General features: G+C 44.1%; 1 protein-coding gene across 1 annotated transcript in view; it reads left to right on the plus strand.

The window, feature by feature from the left end:
• The window catches only part of RhoGAP102A (Rho GTPase activating protein at 102A), a gene marked incomplete at its 5' end in the record, with an annotated part of 146,625 nt that overhangs the window by 63,455 nt on the left and 63,880 nt on the right, over window positions 1–19,290 (plus strand). The window contains 6 exon segments of the mRNA XM_053776684.2: window positions 735–964; window positions 6,006–6,230; window positions 7,142–7,292; window positions 12,366–12,509; window positions 14,035–14,225; window positions 15,563–15,663. Coding sequence (XP_053632659.2) covers window positions 735–964; window positions 6,006–6,230; window positions 7,142–7,292; window positions 12,366–12,509; window positions 14,035–14,225; window positions 15,563–15,663 — 1,042 coding nt within the window.

Genomic DNA, 19,290 nt, shown 5'->3' on the forward strand with positions numbered 1-19,290 from the left:
TCTCTTTGTAGTCCTGCGTGATCCTCCTCTGATTTAATCCTTCTCATTAGCTTCACATCATCTGCGAACAGGGACACTTCAGAGTCTATCTCTTCCATCATGTCATTCACATATATCAAAAATAGCACTGGTCCTAGGACTGACCCCTGTGGAACCCCGCTTGTCACAGGTGCCCACTGTGATACCTCGACACGTACCATGACTCGTTGTTGCCTCCCTGTCAGGTATTCTCTGATCCATTGCAGTGCCCTTCCTGTTATACGCGCCTGATCCTCCAGCTTCTGCACTAATCTACTGTGAGGAACTGTGTCGAAGGCCTTCCTGCAGTCCAGGAAAATGCAATCAACCCATCTCTCTCTCTCGTGTCTTACTTCTGTAACTTTGTCATAAAACTCCAGAAGGTTTGTGACACAGGATTTGCCCTCCATGAATCTGTGCTGGTTGTTGTTTATAATCTTGTTCCGTTCCATGTGCTCCACCACTCTCCTCCTGTGTGTGTGTGTACTCACCTATTTGCTCACCTATTTGTGGTTGCAGGGGTCGAGTCACAGCTCCTGGCCCCGCCTCTTCGCTGATTGCTACTAGGTCCTCTCTCTCCCTGCCCCATGAGCTCTATCATACCTCGTGTGTGTGTGTGTGTGTGTGTGTGTGTGTGTGTGTGTGTGTGTGTGTGTGTGTGTGTGTGTGTGTGTGTGTGTGTGTGTGTGTGTCTCCATGTTTGGTCTCCTCCGCAGATGGTGTGGAGAGTGGTCTGGTGTTCGGTCTCTCGCTGACCAAGTGCCTGGAGAACGAGAGAAGCCGCAGCAGGGAGGCTGCAGAGAGAGCCGCAGCCGCAGCCGTGGCCGCAGCCGCCACCTCAGCGGCCATGGCTGCGGCGGAGGAGGGAGAGCCGCCCCTCAGCCGCAAGTCCTCACAGGCTGGATCTCACGCTTCCTTCTCCTCCCTCCTGGAAGGAACCAAGCAGGTAAGTTCCATAACCAAGAAAGTTCCACTTCCTTCAAACTTCTTTCAGCCTCTTCAGAACAAGTAGTTGCACTTCAGACATATTTCAGCCACCTAAGAACAAGTTAGTTCCTCTTTTTTCAACCTTCTTTGAGCCTTTTCAGAAAAAGGTAGTTACCCACTTCCTTCAGGCTTTCAAGACCTCTGGTGGCTCCACTTAATTCAGATTTCCTTGAGACTGTCTACATATTGTGGGTCGACCGACCGGTTGAATAAATTGTTTTTGAAGAGATTCAAACCCAATAATGACTAATTTTTTAGTGGTAATAAGACACTTAAATGCTTTTGAGATTGTAACTCCATACTGTAATGTGTTCATTAACTATTATGTGAAGAAATTCTATTATATGAATTGACTGTGATATATTTTTTTTCGTGGTGTAATTATGCCTGGTGAGCTCTGACAAAGATCCATTGTGACCTCTTTATTCCTGTTTTTTTTTTTACGCCACATTAAACTAAACTGAACTGGGAGAAGTCTTTAAATAGGATGATAAGGATACCCTGGAATATCCCAGAGTGGTTCAGTAACCACAGGAGGTTGACAGGTTCCCTTCTAGTGGAGCTGGACTTTGTCGAAAAGTGATTCATTATACTGGCATTACCTGGAGTTTACCTGGAGAGGGTATCGGGGTCAACGCCCCCGCGGCTCGGTCTGAGACCAGGCCTAATGGTGGATCAGAGTCTGATCAACCAGGCTGTTATTGCTGGCCGCACGCAAGCTGTCGTACGAACCACAGCCCGGTTGGTTAGGTACTGACTTTAGATGCCTGTCCAGTGCCTTCTTAAAGACAGCCAGGGGTCTATTGCTAATCCCCCTTATGTATGCTAGAGGCAGTTGAACAGTCTTGGGCCCCGGACACTTATTGTGTTGTCTCTCAGTGTACTCGTGGAGCCCCTGATTTACATCGGGAGAATGTTGCATTCCCTGCCGAGTCTTTTGCTTTCATAAGGAGTGATATTCGTGTGCAGGTTTGGTACCAATCCCTCCAGGACCTTCCAAGTCTATATTATCGTGTATCTCTCTCGCCTGCGTTCCAGGATAAAGATCAAGGACCTTCAACTTTTCCCAGTAATTTAGGTGCCTTATCGTACTTATGTGTGCCGTGAAAGTTCTTTGTACACTCTCCAGGTCTGCAATGTCGGCAGCCTTGAAGGGGGCCGTTAGTGTACAGCAGTATTCCAGCCTAGAGAGTTTAGTTAGTTAGTTTAATATGTTTATTATGCACCCCATACCCATCCTGTGGGCAGAAGTCAAAAGATTACAAAGGTACATAATGGGTCCAGGGACTGGGCCCCAAAGTTTTGATAGTAGAGCAAGTTACAAAGGTAATGAACTCCAGGTAGATATGGTCACAATCATGACAAGTTACAAAGGTATTTACAGATTACAGAGGTACATAATAGTTCCAGGGACTGGGCCCCCAAAGTTTTGATAGCTGAACTAGGTACAAAGGTAATGAGCTCATAAGTTACAAAGACAGCCTAGAGAGCACAAGCGATTTGAAGAGAATCATCAAGGGCTTGGCATCCCTAGTTTTGAAGGTTCTCATTATTCCACTCTATTGTATGGCTAGAATTTGTCGTATACCCTGATATATTTTTAATTTCCTCAAGTTTCCCATATCTGAGCAGTCGAAATTTCTCCTCGTTGAACTTCATATTGTTTTGAGTGGCTCATTCAAAGATTTGGTTGATGTCCGCTTGGAGTCCCGCGGTGTCTTTGATGGAGGTCACTGCCATGGTGATCCGGGTGTCATCCGCAAAGGAAGACATGGAGCTGTGGCTTACATCTCTGTCTATGTCAGAAATGAGGATAAGGAATAGAATGGGAGCGAGCACTGTGCCTTGTGGAACAGAGCTTTTCACCGTAGCTGCCTCAGACTTTACTCTGTTTACTACTACTCTTTGTGTTCTATTTGTCAGGAAGTTATAGATCCATCTACCAACTTTTCCTGTTATTCCTTTATCACGCATTTTGTGTGCTATTACATCATGGTCACACTTGTCGGAAGCTTTTGCAAAGTCTGTGTATACTACACAGTAGGGGCGCCATTGGTACACTAAGGGAAAACACCATAAGTGTCCGGGGCCCAAGACTGTTCAACAGCCTCCCATCAAGCATTAGGGGAATTACCAATAAACCCCTGGCTGCCTTCAAGAGAGAGCTGGAAAGATACCTAAAGTCAGTGCCGGATCAGCCGGGCTGTGGCTCGTACGTTGGACTGCGTGCAGCCATCAGTAACAGCCTAGTTGATCAGGCCTTGATCCATCGGGAGGCCTGGTCATGGACCGGGCCGCGTGGGCGTTGATCCCAGGTAACCTCCAGGTGCATCTATATTTTGTTTATCCTCAACAGCATCCAGGACCTTGTCATAGTGGTCCAGTAGCTGGGACAGGCAGGAGCGACCTGCTCTAAACCCGTGTTGCGCTGGGTTGTGTAACTGATGGATATCTAGGTGGTTGGCGATCTTACTTCTTAGAACCCTCTCAAAGATTTTTATGATATGGGATGTTAGTGCTATCGGTCTGTAGTTCTTTGTAATTGCTTTACTGCCACCGTTGTGGAGCTGGGCTATGTTTGTTGTTTTTAGTGTGTGTGGGATGACTCCTGTGTTCATGCTTCCTCTCCATAAAATGTTGAAGGCACGTGATAGGAGCTTCTTGCAATGCTTGATGAACACGGAGTTCCATGAGTCTGGGCCTGGGGCAGAGCGCATGGGCATGCCATTTATTGCCTCTTCAAAGTCTTGTGGAGTTAGGATAATATCCGAGAATTTTGAGATGACCAAATTTTGGGTTTCATTCATAAAGAATTCATTTTGATTGTCGACCCTTAGTCTTGGCAGCGGCTCGCCGAACTCTGAGTCATATTGGGACTTTAGTATCTCACTCATTTCTTGGCTGCCATCTCTGTATGTCCCATCCCGTGTAAGCTGGGGTCCAGTAGTGGATGTTGTTTTTCCCATAGATTTAGCATAAGAGACGAAGTTATTTTTTTTCAGTTTCCTTTATGGCTTTTAGTTGTTCCTGTGATTCTTGTCTCCTGTAAGATTCCTTCGGTATAAGTTCGTTATTTGCAATTTCATTGACTAGTGCCTCCCTTCATATTTCAGATATATTGGCCCCACTCAGCAACTCTGTGACTTTTCGCCTTCGTCTGTATAGGGAGCGTCTCTCTCTTTCTAGTTTACATTTTCTTTTTCTTAATTTAATGTGTCTTGAGCAGATCTCAAGAACCACAGAATTCATTTTTTTCAAAGCAAATGTTCGAATCTGTGTTGTTTAGGATATCTTCCCAGCTTGTTTCATTTAGGTCATGGTTTACTTGATCCCATTGTATGTTTTTGTTATTGAAATTGAATTTCGTGAAGAGACCTTCATGACTGCTCACATTTTGTTGGTCAGGAGCCCTGTGCATACATGTCTGTACATCTATTATCTAGTGAACTAAGTGAATTGTCTTTGATACAGTTATATTACATATCAGATCGTTGTTGTTAGTGAAGATGAGGTCCAGCGTTTTTTCTAGTCTTGTAGGTTCTACTATTTGGTGGTTTAAGGTGAATTTGGTGCAGAGATTTAATAGCTCGTGTGTGTGTGAATTTTCATCTGAGCTGCCTCCTGGGGTGATCTCTGCTAAAACAATGTTTGCTATACTCCTCCATTTTAGGTGTCTCAAGTTGAAATCTCTTAGTAGTAAGATGTTTGGGGCAGGAGTTGGCAGATCTTCCAGACAGTTGTTAATTTTCACAAGCTGCTCCTGGAATTGCTGGGAAGTTGCATCTGGAGGCTTGTATACTACCACAATGACAAGGTTTTGGTTTTCAATCTTTACTGCCAAAACTTCAACAACATCATTTGAGGTGTTTAGTAGTTCTGTGCAAATGAACTACTCTGTGACATACAGGCCAACCCCCCCCCCCCCGGTTGCCTGTTTAGTCTGTCGCATCGGAATAGGTTACAACCCGGGATCCAAATATCGTTGTCATAATGATCCTTTATGTTCGTCTCTGTGAATGCTGCAAACATTGCATTTGACTCTGTAAGCAGTCCCTTGATGTAAGGAATTTTATTGTTTTCTGGTGGCTTTAGACCCTGTATGTTTGCAAAGTTAAATGCCGTTATATTGGTGGAATTTAGGGGGGTTTTATTTGTTGGCCCTAATATCTGTTGTTCTGGAGTAGACGCCAATATCCGTGCCTCTGCTCCAGAAGTGTTTTCAGTTGGTGTCATTTCTTGCCAGTCTTTTTCCCTCCTAGCCCTAAAAAACCTCTGTCCGTGGAGAAGTTGTGGATCCCCTCTTTTGCTTCCCATAGTCTGGCTGGTCTGTATCTTTTAGTCCCCTTTAGGTGATGTGCCTGGCAGTATGCGTTGTGGCATTTTCTTTCATGGATTGATGAGTGACACATTTCTGGGTGAAATAAGTTACAGGAGGGGAAGTTGCACTCTCCTGTTGTCATGTGGGTGTGGCATTTTTGGGATGGTCAAAGGTGCATGTCCTAATTGTTGCACATGTCTTAGTTATCAGCTTGTCACTATTGTATGCCATTACCATGTTCACTCTGTCAGACACTGCAACACAACGATATCTTGGTAGAGAGAATATTTTCGATAACTTTATTGCTTGATCACTAGTTACAAGTGAGAAAGGATGGATTTGGGAGGGACCTGCCCTCTCAGTGATTACGTTCTTACTTCTACTAGTGGGTTCTGCCTCTCCTGTCGTCAAGATTCTCTGCGCCTCACTTTTGACAGTACATAAGCCTCCATATAGTTGCTTCAGCTTCACATTGTTCCAGAGTATGGAGCAAAAGTCATCTCCAGGCTGAGGGATTGACCACCTCAAAATTACGTCTTCAAGGATGATAAACTAATTACATTGTCTTTACACCTCTACTGCTTCTGCTGCCTCCTGTGTACTTGAATGAAGAAGTTTACTGTGTAGGCGAAACGTTTATAATGCCTCTTTTTTTTTTTTTTTTTTTTTTTTTTTTTTGCAGTCAACGACAGGGTCTCTGGAATCACTTAACCTGGAGAGGAAGCGACCGAGCCTTGTGGGCGGGGACCTGCTTCCTCCAGGACCACCCACTCCAGACCTTCTAATGGTGGAGCCCAACCCACAGATCCCCGGCCTGGTCAACATGTGCTTCAAACACCTCGAAACCAATGGCATGCATACCCTTGGCATCTTCAGAGTATCCTCTTCCAAGAAGAGGGTCAGGCAGGTGGGGCCCCTCTTACCCTTTAAGATGTAATCCAGGCAAATAGGGCTGTTCTTGTACTCCAGGATACAAGTCAGGCAGGTTGGGCCCTCCAGTCAGACTCCAGCAGGGTGGATCAGGCAGGCGGTTACGTAGGGTCCTCCTCCAGTAAGTGGTTAATGTAACAGATAGGTCCTCTTGTCATTGTTCAAGAAGCGGGCCAGACAAGCAGGTGTTCCTCTCTTTACCCTACAAGAAGTGTGTAAGGCAGGTGGTGTTCTCTTCACTTTACAAGAAATCTGAAGTGCAGGTAGGTGGTGTTCCTCTTTTCATCTTACAAGTGTGTAAGGTGGGAGAGTTCATCATAAATTTTCTTCATAAATTTTTAAAACAGGTGGATCTTTTTTATTGTTCACAGTCATACAAGTTATTAAGTTTTTATTTAAGCAATCAATGCATTTTACACATTGACTCACGAAATCGTAATGACACGACTGCAAACAAACCATACCACGGGCGGGGATAGTACCCGCGATCCGAATCTCAAAACTCCAGACCGTCGCGTTAGCCACTGGTCCAGTGGCTAACGCGAGGGTCTGGAGTTTTGAGACTCTCTGATCGCGGGTTCTATCCCCGCCCGTGGTATGGTTTCATAATACACATTATTTTACACTCCTCGTAAGGGCACACCGTTGATAATAGCACTAATATAGTTATCAAAGTATATGGAGATTTTGCCTAGGATAACCCACCTAAATCAAACAATGTGAATTACTTCCACTAGGAACAGGCAGCTCGATCCCTCTAGTCACGTGGAACTTTGTCTTCCTTCTCTATGTCTCAAAACTCATAACCTGGTTCCTCGCCTCTTCTGCCTTTCTTCTTCTGTGATCTAATGCTGTTTATTTATCTTTTTTGTGTGTGTGTATGTGTAGCTGCGAGAGGAGTTCGACAGTGGCCGGGAGGTGTGGCTCAACGAGGACCACTGTCCACATGACGTGGCAACCTTACTGAAGGAATTCTTCAGGGACCTTCCGGAGCCCCTACTGACAAGGGAGCTTTATGAGCCCTTCATTAAGACACAAAGTAAGTACCTATTTCTTAGAACTACTGGAGAGAGAGAGAGCTCTGAAAACTCTCCCTTAAGTCACAAAGCCTCTTTTCAGACTTCATAACAAACAAAGTCTGAGGCTACATTCTATGTTTCCACATAACCATTAACTATTTTTCTATCACCATTATTATTATTATTATTATTATTATCATTATTATTATTAACACACACATATAGACAGAAACACAGAAAGTTGGTCTGTACATTTTGACCCCCACCTAGAGTCCTCTTCAGCAGACACTAAAATGTGAGATGGGAACAGGCTTATATAGGAAGAGTGAGTTCCTTACGTGAAGACACTGGCATTATGAATGTCAGATTACAAATGCAGGTAAGTGGGGAGTGTCAGGTCAGGCAGCAGGTGAGTGTGGAGTGTCAGGTCAGGCAGCAGGTGAGTGTGAAGTGTCAGGTCAGGCAGCATGTGAGTGTGGAGTGTCAGGTCAGGCAGCAGGTGAGTGTGAAGTGTCAGGTCAGGCAGCAGGTGAATGTGGAGTGTCAGGTCAGGCAGCAGGTAAGTGTAGAGTGTCAGGTCAGGCAGCAGGTGAGTGTGGAGTGTCAGGTCAGGCAGCAGGTGAGTGTGGAGTGTCAGGTCAGGCAGCAGGTGAGTGTGAAGTGTCAGGTCAGGCAGCAGGTGAGTGTGGAGTGTCAGGTCAGGCAGCAGGTGAGTGTGGAGTGTCAGGTCAGGCAGCAGGTGAGTGTGAAGTGTCAGGTCAGGCAGCAGGTGAGTGTGGAGTGTCAGGTCAGGCAGCAGGTGAATGTGGAGTGTCAGGTCAGGCAGCAGGTGAGTGTGGAGTGTCAGGTCAGGCAGCAGGTAAGTGTAGAGCGTCAGGTCAGGCAGCAGGTGAGTGTGGAGTGTCAGGTCAGGCAGCAGGTGAGTGTGGAGTGTCAGGTCAGGCAGCAGGTGAGTGTGGAGTGTCAGGTCAGGCAGCAGGTGAGTGTGGAGTGTCAGGTCAGGCAGCAGGTGAGTGTGAAATGTCAGGTCAGGCAGCAGGTGAGTGTGGAGTGTCAGGTCAGGCAGCAGGTGAATATGGAGTGTCAGGTCAGGCAGCAGGTGAGTGTGGAGTGTCAGGTCAGGCAGCAGGTAAGTGTAGAGTGTCAGGTCAGGCAGCAGGTGAGTGTGAAGTGTCAGGTCAGGCAGCAGGTGAATGTGGAGTGTCAGGTCAGGCAGCAGATGAGTGTGAAGTGTCAGGTCAGGGAGCAGGTGAGTGTGGAGTGTCAGGTCAGGCAGCAGGTGAGTGTGGAGTGCCAGGTCAGGCAGCAGGTGAGTGTGGAGTGTCAGGTCAGCCAGCAGGTGAATGTGGAGCGTCAGGTCAGGCAGCAGGTGAGTGTGGAGTGTCAGGTCAGGCAGCAGGTAAGTGTAGAGTGTCAGGTCAGGCAGCAGGTGAGTGTGAAGTGTCAGGTCAGGCAGCAGGTAAGTGTAGAGTGTCAGGTCAGGCAGCAGGTAAGTGTGGAGTGTCAGGTCAGGCAGCAGGTAAGTGTAGAGTGTCAGGTCAGGCAGCAGGTGAGTGTGAAGTGTCAGGTCAGGCAGCAGGTGAGTGTGGAGTGTCAGGTCAGGGATTAGGTAAGTGTAGAGTGTCAGGTCAGGCAGCAGGTAAGTGTAGAGTGTCAGGTCAGGCAGAAGGTGAGTGTGAAGTGTCAAGTCAGGCAGCAGGTGAGTGTGGAGTGTCAGGTCAGGCAGCAGGTAAGTGTAGAGTGTCAGGTCAGGCAGAAGGTGAGTGTGAAGTGTCAGGTCAGGCAGCAGGTGAGTGTGGAGTGTCAGGTCAGGCTGCAGGTGAGTGTGGAGTGTCAGGTCAGGCAGCAGGTGAGTGTGGAGCGTCAGGTCAGGTAGCAGGTGAATGTGGAATGTCAGGTCAGGCAGCAGGTGAGTGTGGAGTGTCAGGTCAGGCAGCAGGTAAGTGTAGAGTGTCAGGTCAGGCAGCAGGTAAGTGTAGAGTGTCAGATCAGGCAGCAGGTGAGTGTGGAGTGTCAGGTTAGGCAGCAGGTGAGTGTGGAGTGTCAGATCAGGCAGCAGGTGAGTGTGGAGTGTCAGGTCAGGCAGCAGGTGAGTGTGGAGTGTCAGGTCAGGCAGCAGGTGAGTGTGGAGTGTCAGGTCAGGCAGCAGGTGAGTGTGGAGTGTCAAGTCAGGCAGCAGGTGAGTGTGGAGTGTCAGGTCAGGCAGCAGGTGAGTTTTGAGTGTCAGGTCAGGCAGCAGGTGAGTGTGGAGTGTCAGGTCAGGCAGCAGGTGAGTGTGGAGTGTCAGGTCAGGCAGCAGATGAGTGTGGAGTGTCAGCTCAGGCAGCAGGTGAATGTGGAGTGTCAGGTCAGGCAGCAGGTGAATGTGGAGTGTCAGGTCAGGCAGCAGGTGAGTGTGAAGTGTCAGATCAGGCAGCAGGTGAATGTGGAGTGTCAGGTCAGGCAGCAGGTGAGTGTGGAGTGTCAGGTCAGGCAGCAGGTGAGTGTGGAGTGTCAGGTCAGGCAGCAGGTGAATGTGGAGTGTCAGGTCAGGCAGCAGGTGAGTGTTGAGTGTCAGGTCAGGCAGCAGGTGAGTGTGGAGTGTCAGGTCAGGCAGCAGGTGAGTGTGGAGTGTCAGGTCAGGCAGCAGGTGAGTGTGGAGTGTCAGGTCAGGCAGCAGGTGAGTGTTGAGTGTCAGGTCAGGCAGCAGGTGAGTGTGGAGTGTCAGGTCAGGCAGCAGGTGAGTGTGGAGTGTCAGGTCAGGCAGCAGGTGAGTGTGGAGTGTCAGGTCAGGCAGCAGGTGAGTGTGGAGTGTCAGGTCAGGCAGCAGGTGAGTGTGGAGTGTCAGGTCAGGCAGCAGGTGAGTGTGGAGTGTCAGGTCAGGCAGCAGGTGAGTGTGGAGTGTCAGGTCAGGCAGCAGGTGAGTGTGGAGTGTCAGGTCAGGCAGCAGATGAGTGTGGAGTGTCAGGTCAGGCAGCAGATGAGTGTGGAGTGTCAGGTCAGGCAGCAGGTGAGTGTGGAGTGTCAGGTCAGGCAGCAGGTGAGTGTGGAGTGTCAGGTCAGGCAGCAGGTGAGTGTGGAGTGTCAGGTCAGGCAGCAGATGAGTGGAGACAACAATACTTACTTTACTGTACTAAACTACAATCTACTAATGGCGCTCTGTATCAAGTATGTCGTTGTTTTGTGCTTCTTATGGTTGAATTATGAAACATCTGGCTTCCATCATCCATATCAGAAGTTATAATTGCGTACAGTGTCTATAAAAACTGATTAGTACCAGTAAACACCAGGAGTGTGTATGGGTGTGAAAGCCGCAGCAAAAGTTTGAGTAAACTAAAGATGTCACATCTGCCAGATGGAAAAAGATAGTTTAGTGTTATGACAAGTGGCGACCAGTAGTAACTCTCTCATGTTAGAGCAGGGAGAGGCACGTCTTCCTTGCTCTGCTCTTATGCTGCTACTGTATATACCGGGGGTCGATCGCCGATTTGGTTGGAAACATTAGTGCGTGTTTCCTTAACACACCTGCTGTCCAGTGTTCACCCATCAGTAAAATGATTACCTGGGTGTTAGTTGACTGGTGTGGGTCGCATCCTGGGGACAAAACTGACACAATTTGCCCGAAACGCTCTGCATAACAAACAGCTTTCTGTAGTGTAGATGTCAGCTAGGCCTGTATACCTTGTACATGTACTTGTAGAAATAAAGATTATTATTATTATAAAATGGGGTAAATGTGTATCACTTTGGTTTCTTTATCTCAGAAACGTTTCGCCTACTCACCAGGTTTCATCAGTAGAATAAAGAGGTGTCTATCAAGGCTGACGAACTCAACACCTCACTCTTCTTTAACATTCTCCATTATTTTAATAATTTATGTATCAGATATGTTTCAAAATTCATATACCATAGCGTTGCACATGTGTCTTATTTATTTAAGCGTCGGTATTGCATAACATTAATGTTAATAATACTTATGTATATTTCATGCTGGAAAGGACCCCAGTGGAAATAAGTCACTCTGACTTTTTCGGGCTATCCTAGGTTCTCTACACATATGCTGCTATGTATGATAATCTATGTAACTGTATTTGTGTATACCTAAATAGACCTACTTACTGGCCTGGGTAGCTGAATGTTAACCTTCTGCAGGGGCCGTTATCTGATGCTATTGAAGGCAGTAAATCCTGGTGTTTTGCTTGAAGGAGAATGTACAACACTACCATGCTGTTTATGTATAAATTATTTCTTGCAAAAGAAACTGAGTGGAAGGCACCTTGTACTATCTAAAGAACAACAGAGGACACACTAGGTCTTCTGGGACCAATTGTCGCCAGGCAGAGCACCATTCCCGCCCTCACGGGGCTCGTAGGGAGAAGCTAGGTCTCTGGTCTGCCATTTTCCCCGCCCCAGGGGAGTGGGAATGGCAGTCTCGTAAGCTGCAGGTGGTAGCAAGCTCTGGCTCTGGCACCTTCCCCGCCCTAGGAGGGCTCGTAGACACACTAGGTCTCTCTCTCTTATCAGACCGCGTGAAGCAGGACTCAGTAGGACTCGTGCCGTGGTGGCCCTTAACAACCACCACAACAATAGTACGGTACAGGCTGTCAGTGGCCCTATAAATCCAACACAAGATGATGCAAGTGTCTCGTGGACTTCAGCTTTGGCGTTGGTGGAGTGACTATATATCTCGCTCTACCCTTGCCTTGAGCATCAACGATGATTTTGCATTGTTTTCTTCCCCGGGACGTGTTACCATCTTGATGCCGTCTGGGTCACTGGTGAGATCACCATGCATCAGCTGCTCTCCGCCTGGGAAAGCTTGTTGTTGACTGGGTTAGTAACTTTATGTAGGTACAGGTACACTAAAGTACAATTCATTATCTATTAACATGTGTGTAAATTACCTAGGATAACAACCCCCAGAAAAGTCAGGCAAAGTGACTTATTTCCACTGGGGTCCTGTGTGCTTGTTCCCAACACTTCACCATCATCAGTCTTGCTGTCAGCCTGTGTCATGTAGCAGTTACTAACCCACACAGATGTAACAGTTTCTCCTGAATACAATAAAAATTTTATTATAGTTTGAATTTTAATGTAGGATATTAAATTTACAGAGATCCGGAACCGCAAGTTACAGTTCGAGGCGCTACAGCACTTAATACAGCTCATGCCAGCAGCCAACCGTGATACTCTTTACTCTCTTCTAAACTTCTTGGCGACTGTTGCTGAGAATGCAGCCGACCAGCAGACTAGTACTGGTCAGTGATGTCAAAAATACGTAGTGTAGATTAATGAGTCGGTGAGATACTTTTGGGAGCTACTTTATCAGTACCAAGTCTTAGACCAAGATTTACATGTTAATTATATGTTTTGTCTGTGTACTCACCTAGTTGTGGTTGAAGAGGTCGAATCACAGCTCCTCTGTGTGTGTTTGTGTGCATATGTCTGGCCATTCGTCTGTGTCCATGTGTGCGTGTGCTTTTTTTTTTACTTGTTTGTTTAATAAATATATTACACATATATTTATTTATATTACATACATAAATACATACATACATGTATGCTTTTCTTTGCAGTAGCATACAAACCATCATTGTGGTTTTAACCTGTAATATAATTACATCTACATTATGCATGTCTGAACTCTTGTTTAAAATGTTATGACTAAGTACATACCTGTCGTCATACACAGCATGATACCCTTGTCAAGTCATTTTACAACATATACGTACCAAGTGTCTGCAATTCTTATTATTAAATATTGCTGTAATACCATTTGACTGATATTTTTATTATTATTATACACATGCATTCATACACATGAATAGTGAAGGTATTATATTTTACGTCTTTAAGGGAGAGACATGGTTTGATATGACATGCATGTTAGGCAAGACAAATGTTTCTTATAAAGCTTTAAAGTAAAGAGTTTGAATATCTTATTATTGAAACATTTCAGTCTTGGGACCTTGCTCACTCCAAACATACATTAGGCGTGTATGTTTGGAGTGAACAAGGCCCCAGGATCGAAAACATTTCCACAATAAGATATCCTAGGTGGTGTGCTCTTGTGTTTCCACTATTTTTTTAAACTTGGGAAATGTATAACTTTAAGTTTCTGAATCTGAGCCTGGGTTGGCCAAGTAATGTTAGTCATTCACTGAGCAAATCTTTCACTTAGTGAACGAAGTTGCCCATTAATGCACCAAGTTGAACATCTTTTCACTAAATAAGACTTTATTAAGTAGGGACCAACAGTACTGATTCACTTCACCAAACATGATACCATACTAATTCACTTCACCAGTCATCATAGCATACTGATTCACTTCACCAATCATCATACCATACTAATTCAATTCACCAGTCATCATACCATACTGATTCACTTCACCAGTCATCATCCCATACTAATTCACTTCACCAATCATCATACCATACTAATTCACCTCACCAATCGTCATACCATACTGATTCACTTCACCAATCATCATACCATACTAATTCAATTCACCAGTCATCATACCATACTGATTTACTTCACCAGTCATCATACCATCCTGATTCACTTCTTCAATCATCCTACCATACTGATTCAGGATACTAGCATACACTGCATGTTTCAGGTACACTGAACAAATCCAATGCTCTTCTAGTTGTATGATATAGCAAAACACTAGTTAAAGTTCATCTGTGCTACTGCAAGTAATAATGTAATTCATCAGTGTTAATAACCATCATATTTTCTTATATGATTACTAACAGAGCCTGATACTTTTACAGGAGAAATTATACAAGGGAACAAAATGGACAGTAGTAATTTGGCCACCCTCTTTGCCCCAAACATACTTCACGCTGTTAAACCTGGCACAGAGTCCATGTCCACCACAGAGATGGCCATACATGCTGAAGAGCGAATAGAAGTCATCAATGTTGTCAGGACTATGATTGATCACAACAAAGAGCTCTTTGAGGTCAGTATCCTGTCTATCTGCAATTTTAGCATTGCTGTACTAGGTTACATTACAATAGTAATAAACTGGGATTTTATCATTCTTCAGTGCCGCCTGTTCTTTCCTGAAATTCATAAGCACTCACACATCAAGACATGAATATGATAACTATGATAAGATGATAAGAGAGAACATTTAAATTTATAGTTTTTTCTTCTTCTTTCAATAAATCGGCCATTTCCCACTGAGGCAGAGTGGCCCAAAAAGAAAAAAGTTTCTCTTTTTTAACTTTAGTAATGTATGCAAGAGAAGGGGTTACTAGCCTCTTGCTCCCAGCATTTTAGTCGACTCTTATGACACGCATGGCTTACGAAGGAAGAATTCTGTTCCACTTTCCCATGGAGATAAGAGGAAATAAGAACAAGAATTAGTAAGAAAATAGAAGAAAACCCAGAGCGGTGTGTATATATATATGCTTATGGTTGTACATGGATGTGTAGTGTGACCTAGGTGTAAGCAGAAGTAACAAGACATACCTGAAATCTTGCATGTTTATGAGACAGAAAAAAGACACCAGGAATCCTACCATCATGTACAACAGTTACGGGCTTACGTTTTACACTCACTTGGCAGGACGGTAGTACCTCCCTGGGCGGTTGTTGTCTACCAACCTACTACATAGGAAATTTATATTTAAGTGTGTGAATTACAATCTAATTTTAGAGTTTATACATACAGTATTGGCAGTTTGGAGGGATATGTTGTATATCTTTATACGTATATGCTTCTAAACTGTTGTGTTCTGGGCACCTCTACAAAAACTGATTATGTATGAGTGAGGTGAAAGTGTTGAATGATGATGAAAGTATTTTCTTTTTGGGGATTTTCTTCTTTTTTTTGGGTCACCCTGCCTCGGTGAGAGACGGCCAACTTGCTAAAAAAAAAACATACAGTACACATACTTCATGTATATGTTTAGGTCATCATAAGTTCTTGTTAGAATACAAGCAGGTGACAACTTTGCTAGATATGTAATTGCTAAACCTGCCTGTGGAACTCTTTGGTTTATGGTAGCTGAATTGTCTAAAGATTGTAGATAAAATCAGCTCATTGAGGAAGGGTAGCTCTCAGAGGGGGCGAGATTCAACAGGTATCGACTCTTCTGTATAGGTTATATAGAAAGATGCAGTGAAACAGAAGTGTGCATTAATTATAATGCAAAGTATTGTATACTGCAGTTATTGTATACATTTTATAGTTACAAAACCTTTAATATAACTTTTATTTAATATGTTTACCTCTTACTATAGATGCTGTGTGAAAATCTAAACATTGCAAATAAATATTTTCTAATGCAGGTGTCAGCTGAGCTTCTTGATGAAACCTATCAACACCTGATGGACACACATCCTGAAGCCTTGGATATTCTATTGCGGCGACGCTTTACAGGCCCTGATGAGTAAGTTTTATGCTTGTGTGTATCTCTCAAGAATGAACACCTCTGTGTTCACACAGCTTTCACAGAAGGCTTCCCAACTCATCCACAAATTGGTAATTTTAGCTAAACAATGTTTCAGTCCATCTTGGATCATTATCATATTTAAGTTGATAAATGGTGCAGGACTGGATGAAATTTTGTCTACAGGGCAGTTTCAGTTTTCCAAGTTTTCAAATTTGTTAGTTGTGAATTATTCCAGCTGCAGTATTGTGACTTTTATTTTTCACAGGAGAGTGCATTGAGATGTCAGCTTGGAGGTGGTGGCCATACACATGAATGTGTGTGACTTATCTAAGTATAAGACAGATGTTACTGTCAATAGTATTGTCTAGATCCAATAGTGGTGCATGACATTACTTCAGCTGTGTTCACTTAGCTAAAAATCTGTTATATAATTCAGTGAATTTTTGTTTTTTGTGAAATAAGTATTTTTTTTTTGTCAACAAATTGGCCATATGTATATATTTTGGTAGAATTACTGACAACATGTAAAGTAAAAGGACACAAGTGCAACTAATGTGACATTTTATTGTGGCAACGTTTCGCTCTCCAGGAGCTTTGTCAAGCCGTTACAAATGATATATGGACACAGAGGGTATAGATAGGCTTAGATAGAGGTGTAATACTAGTGGTAGTAGTAGTAGTAGTTGTAGTAGTACTTGTCGTAGTAGTAGTAATACAATTAATTTGCACATGAATAAAAGGATATAAAAGCTATTACTTGGGTAGCATAAAAAAAAATAAGAAATATTTGTCTAACTTATTTTTTTTTATGCTACTCAAGTAATAGCTTTTATATCCTTTTACTCATGTGCAGATTAATTGTATTACTACTACTGCTACAACTTACATTACTGCTACTACTGCTGCTGCTGCTGCTGCTGCTGCTGCTGCTGCTGCTGCCGCTGCTGCCGCTGCTGCCGCTGCTGCCACTGCTGCCGCTGCTGCCGCTGCTGCCGCTGCTGCCGCTGCTGCCACTGCTGCCGCTGCTGCCGCTGCTGCCGCTGCTGCCGCTGCTGCTGCTGCTGCTCACTCTAAGCCTAGATATATACCCTCTGTGTCCATGTTTGTAATGGCTTGACAAAGCTCCTGGAGAGCGAAATGTTGCAACAATAAAATGTCACATTAGTTGCACTTGTGTCCTTTTACTTTACAAATTGACCATATCCCACCAAGGCAGGGTGACCTAAAAAGAATAACTAAAGTTTCTCTTTTTAAATTTAGTAATGTATACAGGAGAAGGGGTTAAATAAGTATTTATCTTTTACATAACTTTTCACTGTTATTCAGATTTTTTTTTATATAGTGATGCTTTTAAATAGATAATGAACATTGATGAGTGTTTGTAGGAGTTGAGTCCTGGCTCCTACAAACACTAATGGGTGTTTGTGGGAGTTGTGTTCTGGCTCCTGTGAACACTGCTGGGTGTTTGTGGGAGTCAAGTCCTGGCTCCTGTAAATACTGATGGGTATGCAAATGGTGAGACACACAAGACAAAACCTCTCCTTATCTGGCAAAATTGCATGCATTTCATAATTTTATATATTATTAGCTTCTCTGCACCCTTACTCTTCTTAAATTCCTTCTTATATGCTGTCATTAAAAATAAGTTACTGAAAGTATAAAAGAGATTTTCTCTTTGGTTTATAAGTTGGATAAATTTTCATTGTCATTCTTATTTCTGTAACTCACTCCAGTCCTAAACCTGGTCTACATTTCACTATTCCATCTGACATTTTTTCTCTACCATTCCCTGGTAGCTGCCAGGCGTAGCATCAAGCTCACCTAACATGCACTGTTAATGACTACTAAATGGCTATCTTACATTTTTTTTTTTTTTTTGTGTGTGTGTGTGTACTCACCTATTTGTGGTTGCAGGGGTGGCTCAGTCATAGCTCCTGGCCCTGCCTCTTCACTGTTTGCTACTAGGTCCTCTCTCTCCCTGCTCCATGAGCTTAAAACTACGTATGGTTCCTGCCTCCACTACATTGCTTTCTAGGGTATTCCACTTCCTGACAACTCTATGACTGAAGAAATACTTCCTAACATCCTTTTGACTCATAGGAGTCTTCAACTTCCAATTGTGACCCCTTGTTTCTGAGTTCCATCTCTGGAACATCCTGTCTTTGTCCACCTTGTCAATTCCTCACAGTATTTTATATGTCGTTATCATGTACCCCCTGACCCTCCTGTCCTCCAGTGTCGTCAGGCCAATTTCCCTTTACCTTTCTTCATAGGTCAATTCCCTTATCTCTGGGACTAGTCTTGTTGCAAACCTTTGCACTTTCTCTAATTTCTTGATGTGCTGGACGAGGTGTGGATTCCAAACTGGTGCTGCATGCTCCAATATGGGCCTGATGTATATGGTGTACAGTGTCTTGAACGATTCCTTAGTGAGGTATCAGAACGCTATTCTTAGGTTTGCCAGATGCCTGTATGCTGCAGCAGTTATCTGATTGATGTGTGCCTCAGGAGATGTGCTCGGTATTATAGTCACCCCAAGATCTTTTTCCTTGAGTGAGGTTTGCAATCTTTAGCCACCTAGACTATACTCTGTCTGCGGTCATCTTTGCCCTTCCCCGATCTTCATGACTTTGCATTTGGCGGGGTTAAATTCAAGGAGCCAGTTGTTGGACCAGGCTTGTTTCCTGTTAAAGTCTTTTTGTAGTCCTGCCTGATCCTTGACTGATTTAATTCTTCTCATTAACTTCACATCATCTGCAAACAGGGACACTTCTGAGTATCCCTTCTGTTATGTCATTCACATATTCCAAAAACAGAGGTCCTAGGACTGGCCCCTATGGAACCCCGCTCGTCACAGGTGCCCACTCTGACACCTCGTCATGTACCATGACTCATTGTTGCCTCCCTGTCAGATATTCTCTGATCCATTGCAGTGCCTTTACTGTTATGTGTGCCTGATCCTCTAGCTTTTGCATTACTCTCTCATGAGGAACTATGTCGAAGGCCTTCTTGCAGTCCAAGAAAATGCAGTCTATCCACCCCTCTCTCTCGTGTCTTACTTCTGTTACCTTGTCATAAAACTCCAGTAGGTTTGTGACACAGGATTTTCTTTCAGGGAAAGAAAATCCTGTGCTGGTTGTCGTTTATAAGCTTGTATCTTTCTAGGTGCTCCACAACTCTCCTCGTGTGTGTGTGTGTGTGTGTGTGTGTGTGTGTGTGTGTGTGTGTGTGTGTGTGTGTGTGTTTCTTTGTTTGTTTGTTTGTGTGTTTTTCTTACTACATTTCTATCTCCCACCAAGATATAATGATGCTAAAAAGGGAAACATTCACCATCAGACATTTTCTACCTGTCTTGGCAGAATTCTGTAGACATCAGTAGTGCTATACTTTGGTACATTCCACTTTTTACCTCCCCCCCCCCCACAAATGCCTCAACACTCCACTTGTATTATTCCATGGTTCAACATGTCCCTCAAAGACTTAACTGCCAGTATATCTACTCAGAAATATCTAAATACATTCATTTTTTCCATACTCCTTCCCTCCAATCTGATATCCAATTTTTCATTGCATGAACATTTTCTTACTCTCATCACCCTGCTCTTTTTCTATGTTCACTCTTAA

The sequence above is a fragment of the Cherax quadricarinatus genome, chromosome 13 (genome assembly GCF_038502225.1).
Source record: "Cherax quadricarinatus isolate ZL_2023a chromosome 13, ASM3850222v1, whole genome shotgun sequence".
In the NCBI taxonomy this organism is placed as follows: domain Eukaryota; kingdom Metazoa; phylum Arthropoda; class Malacostraca; order Decapoda; family Parastacidae; genus Cherax; species Cherax quadricarinatus.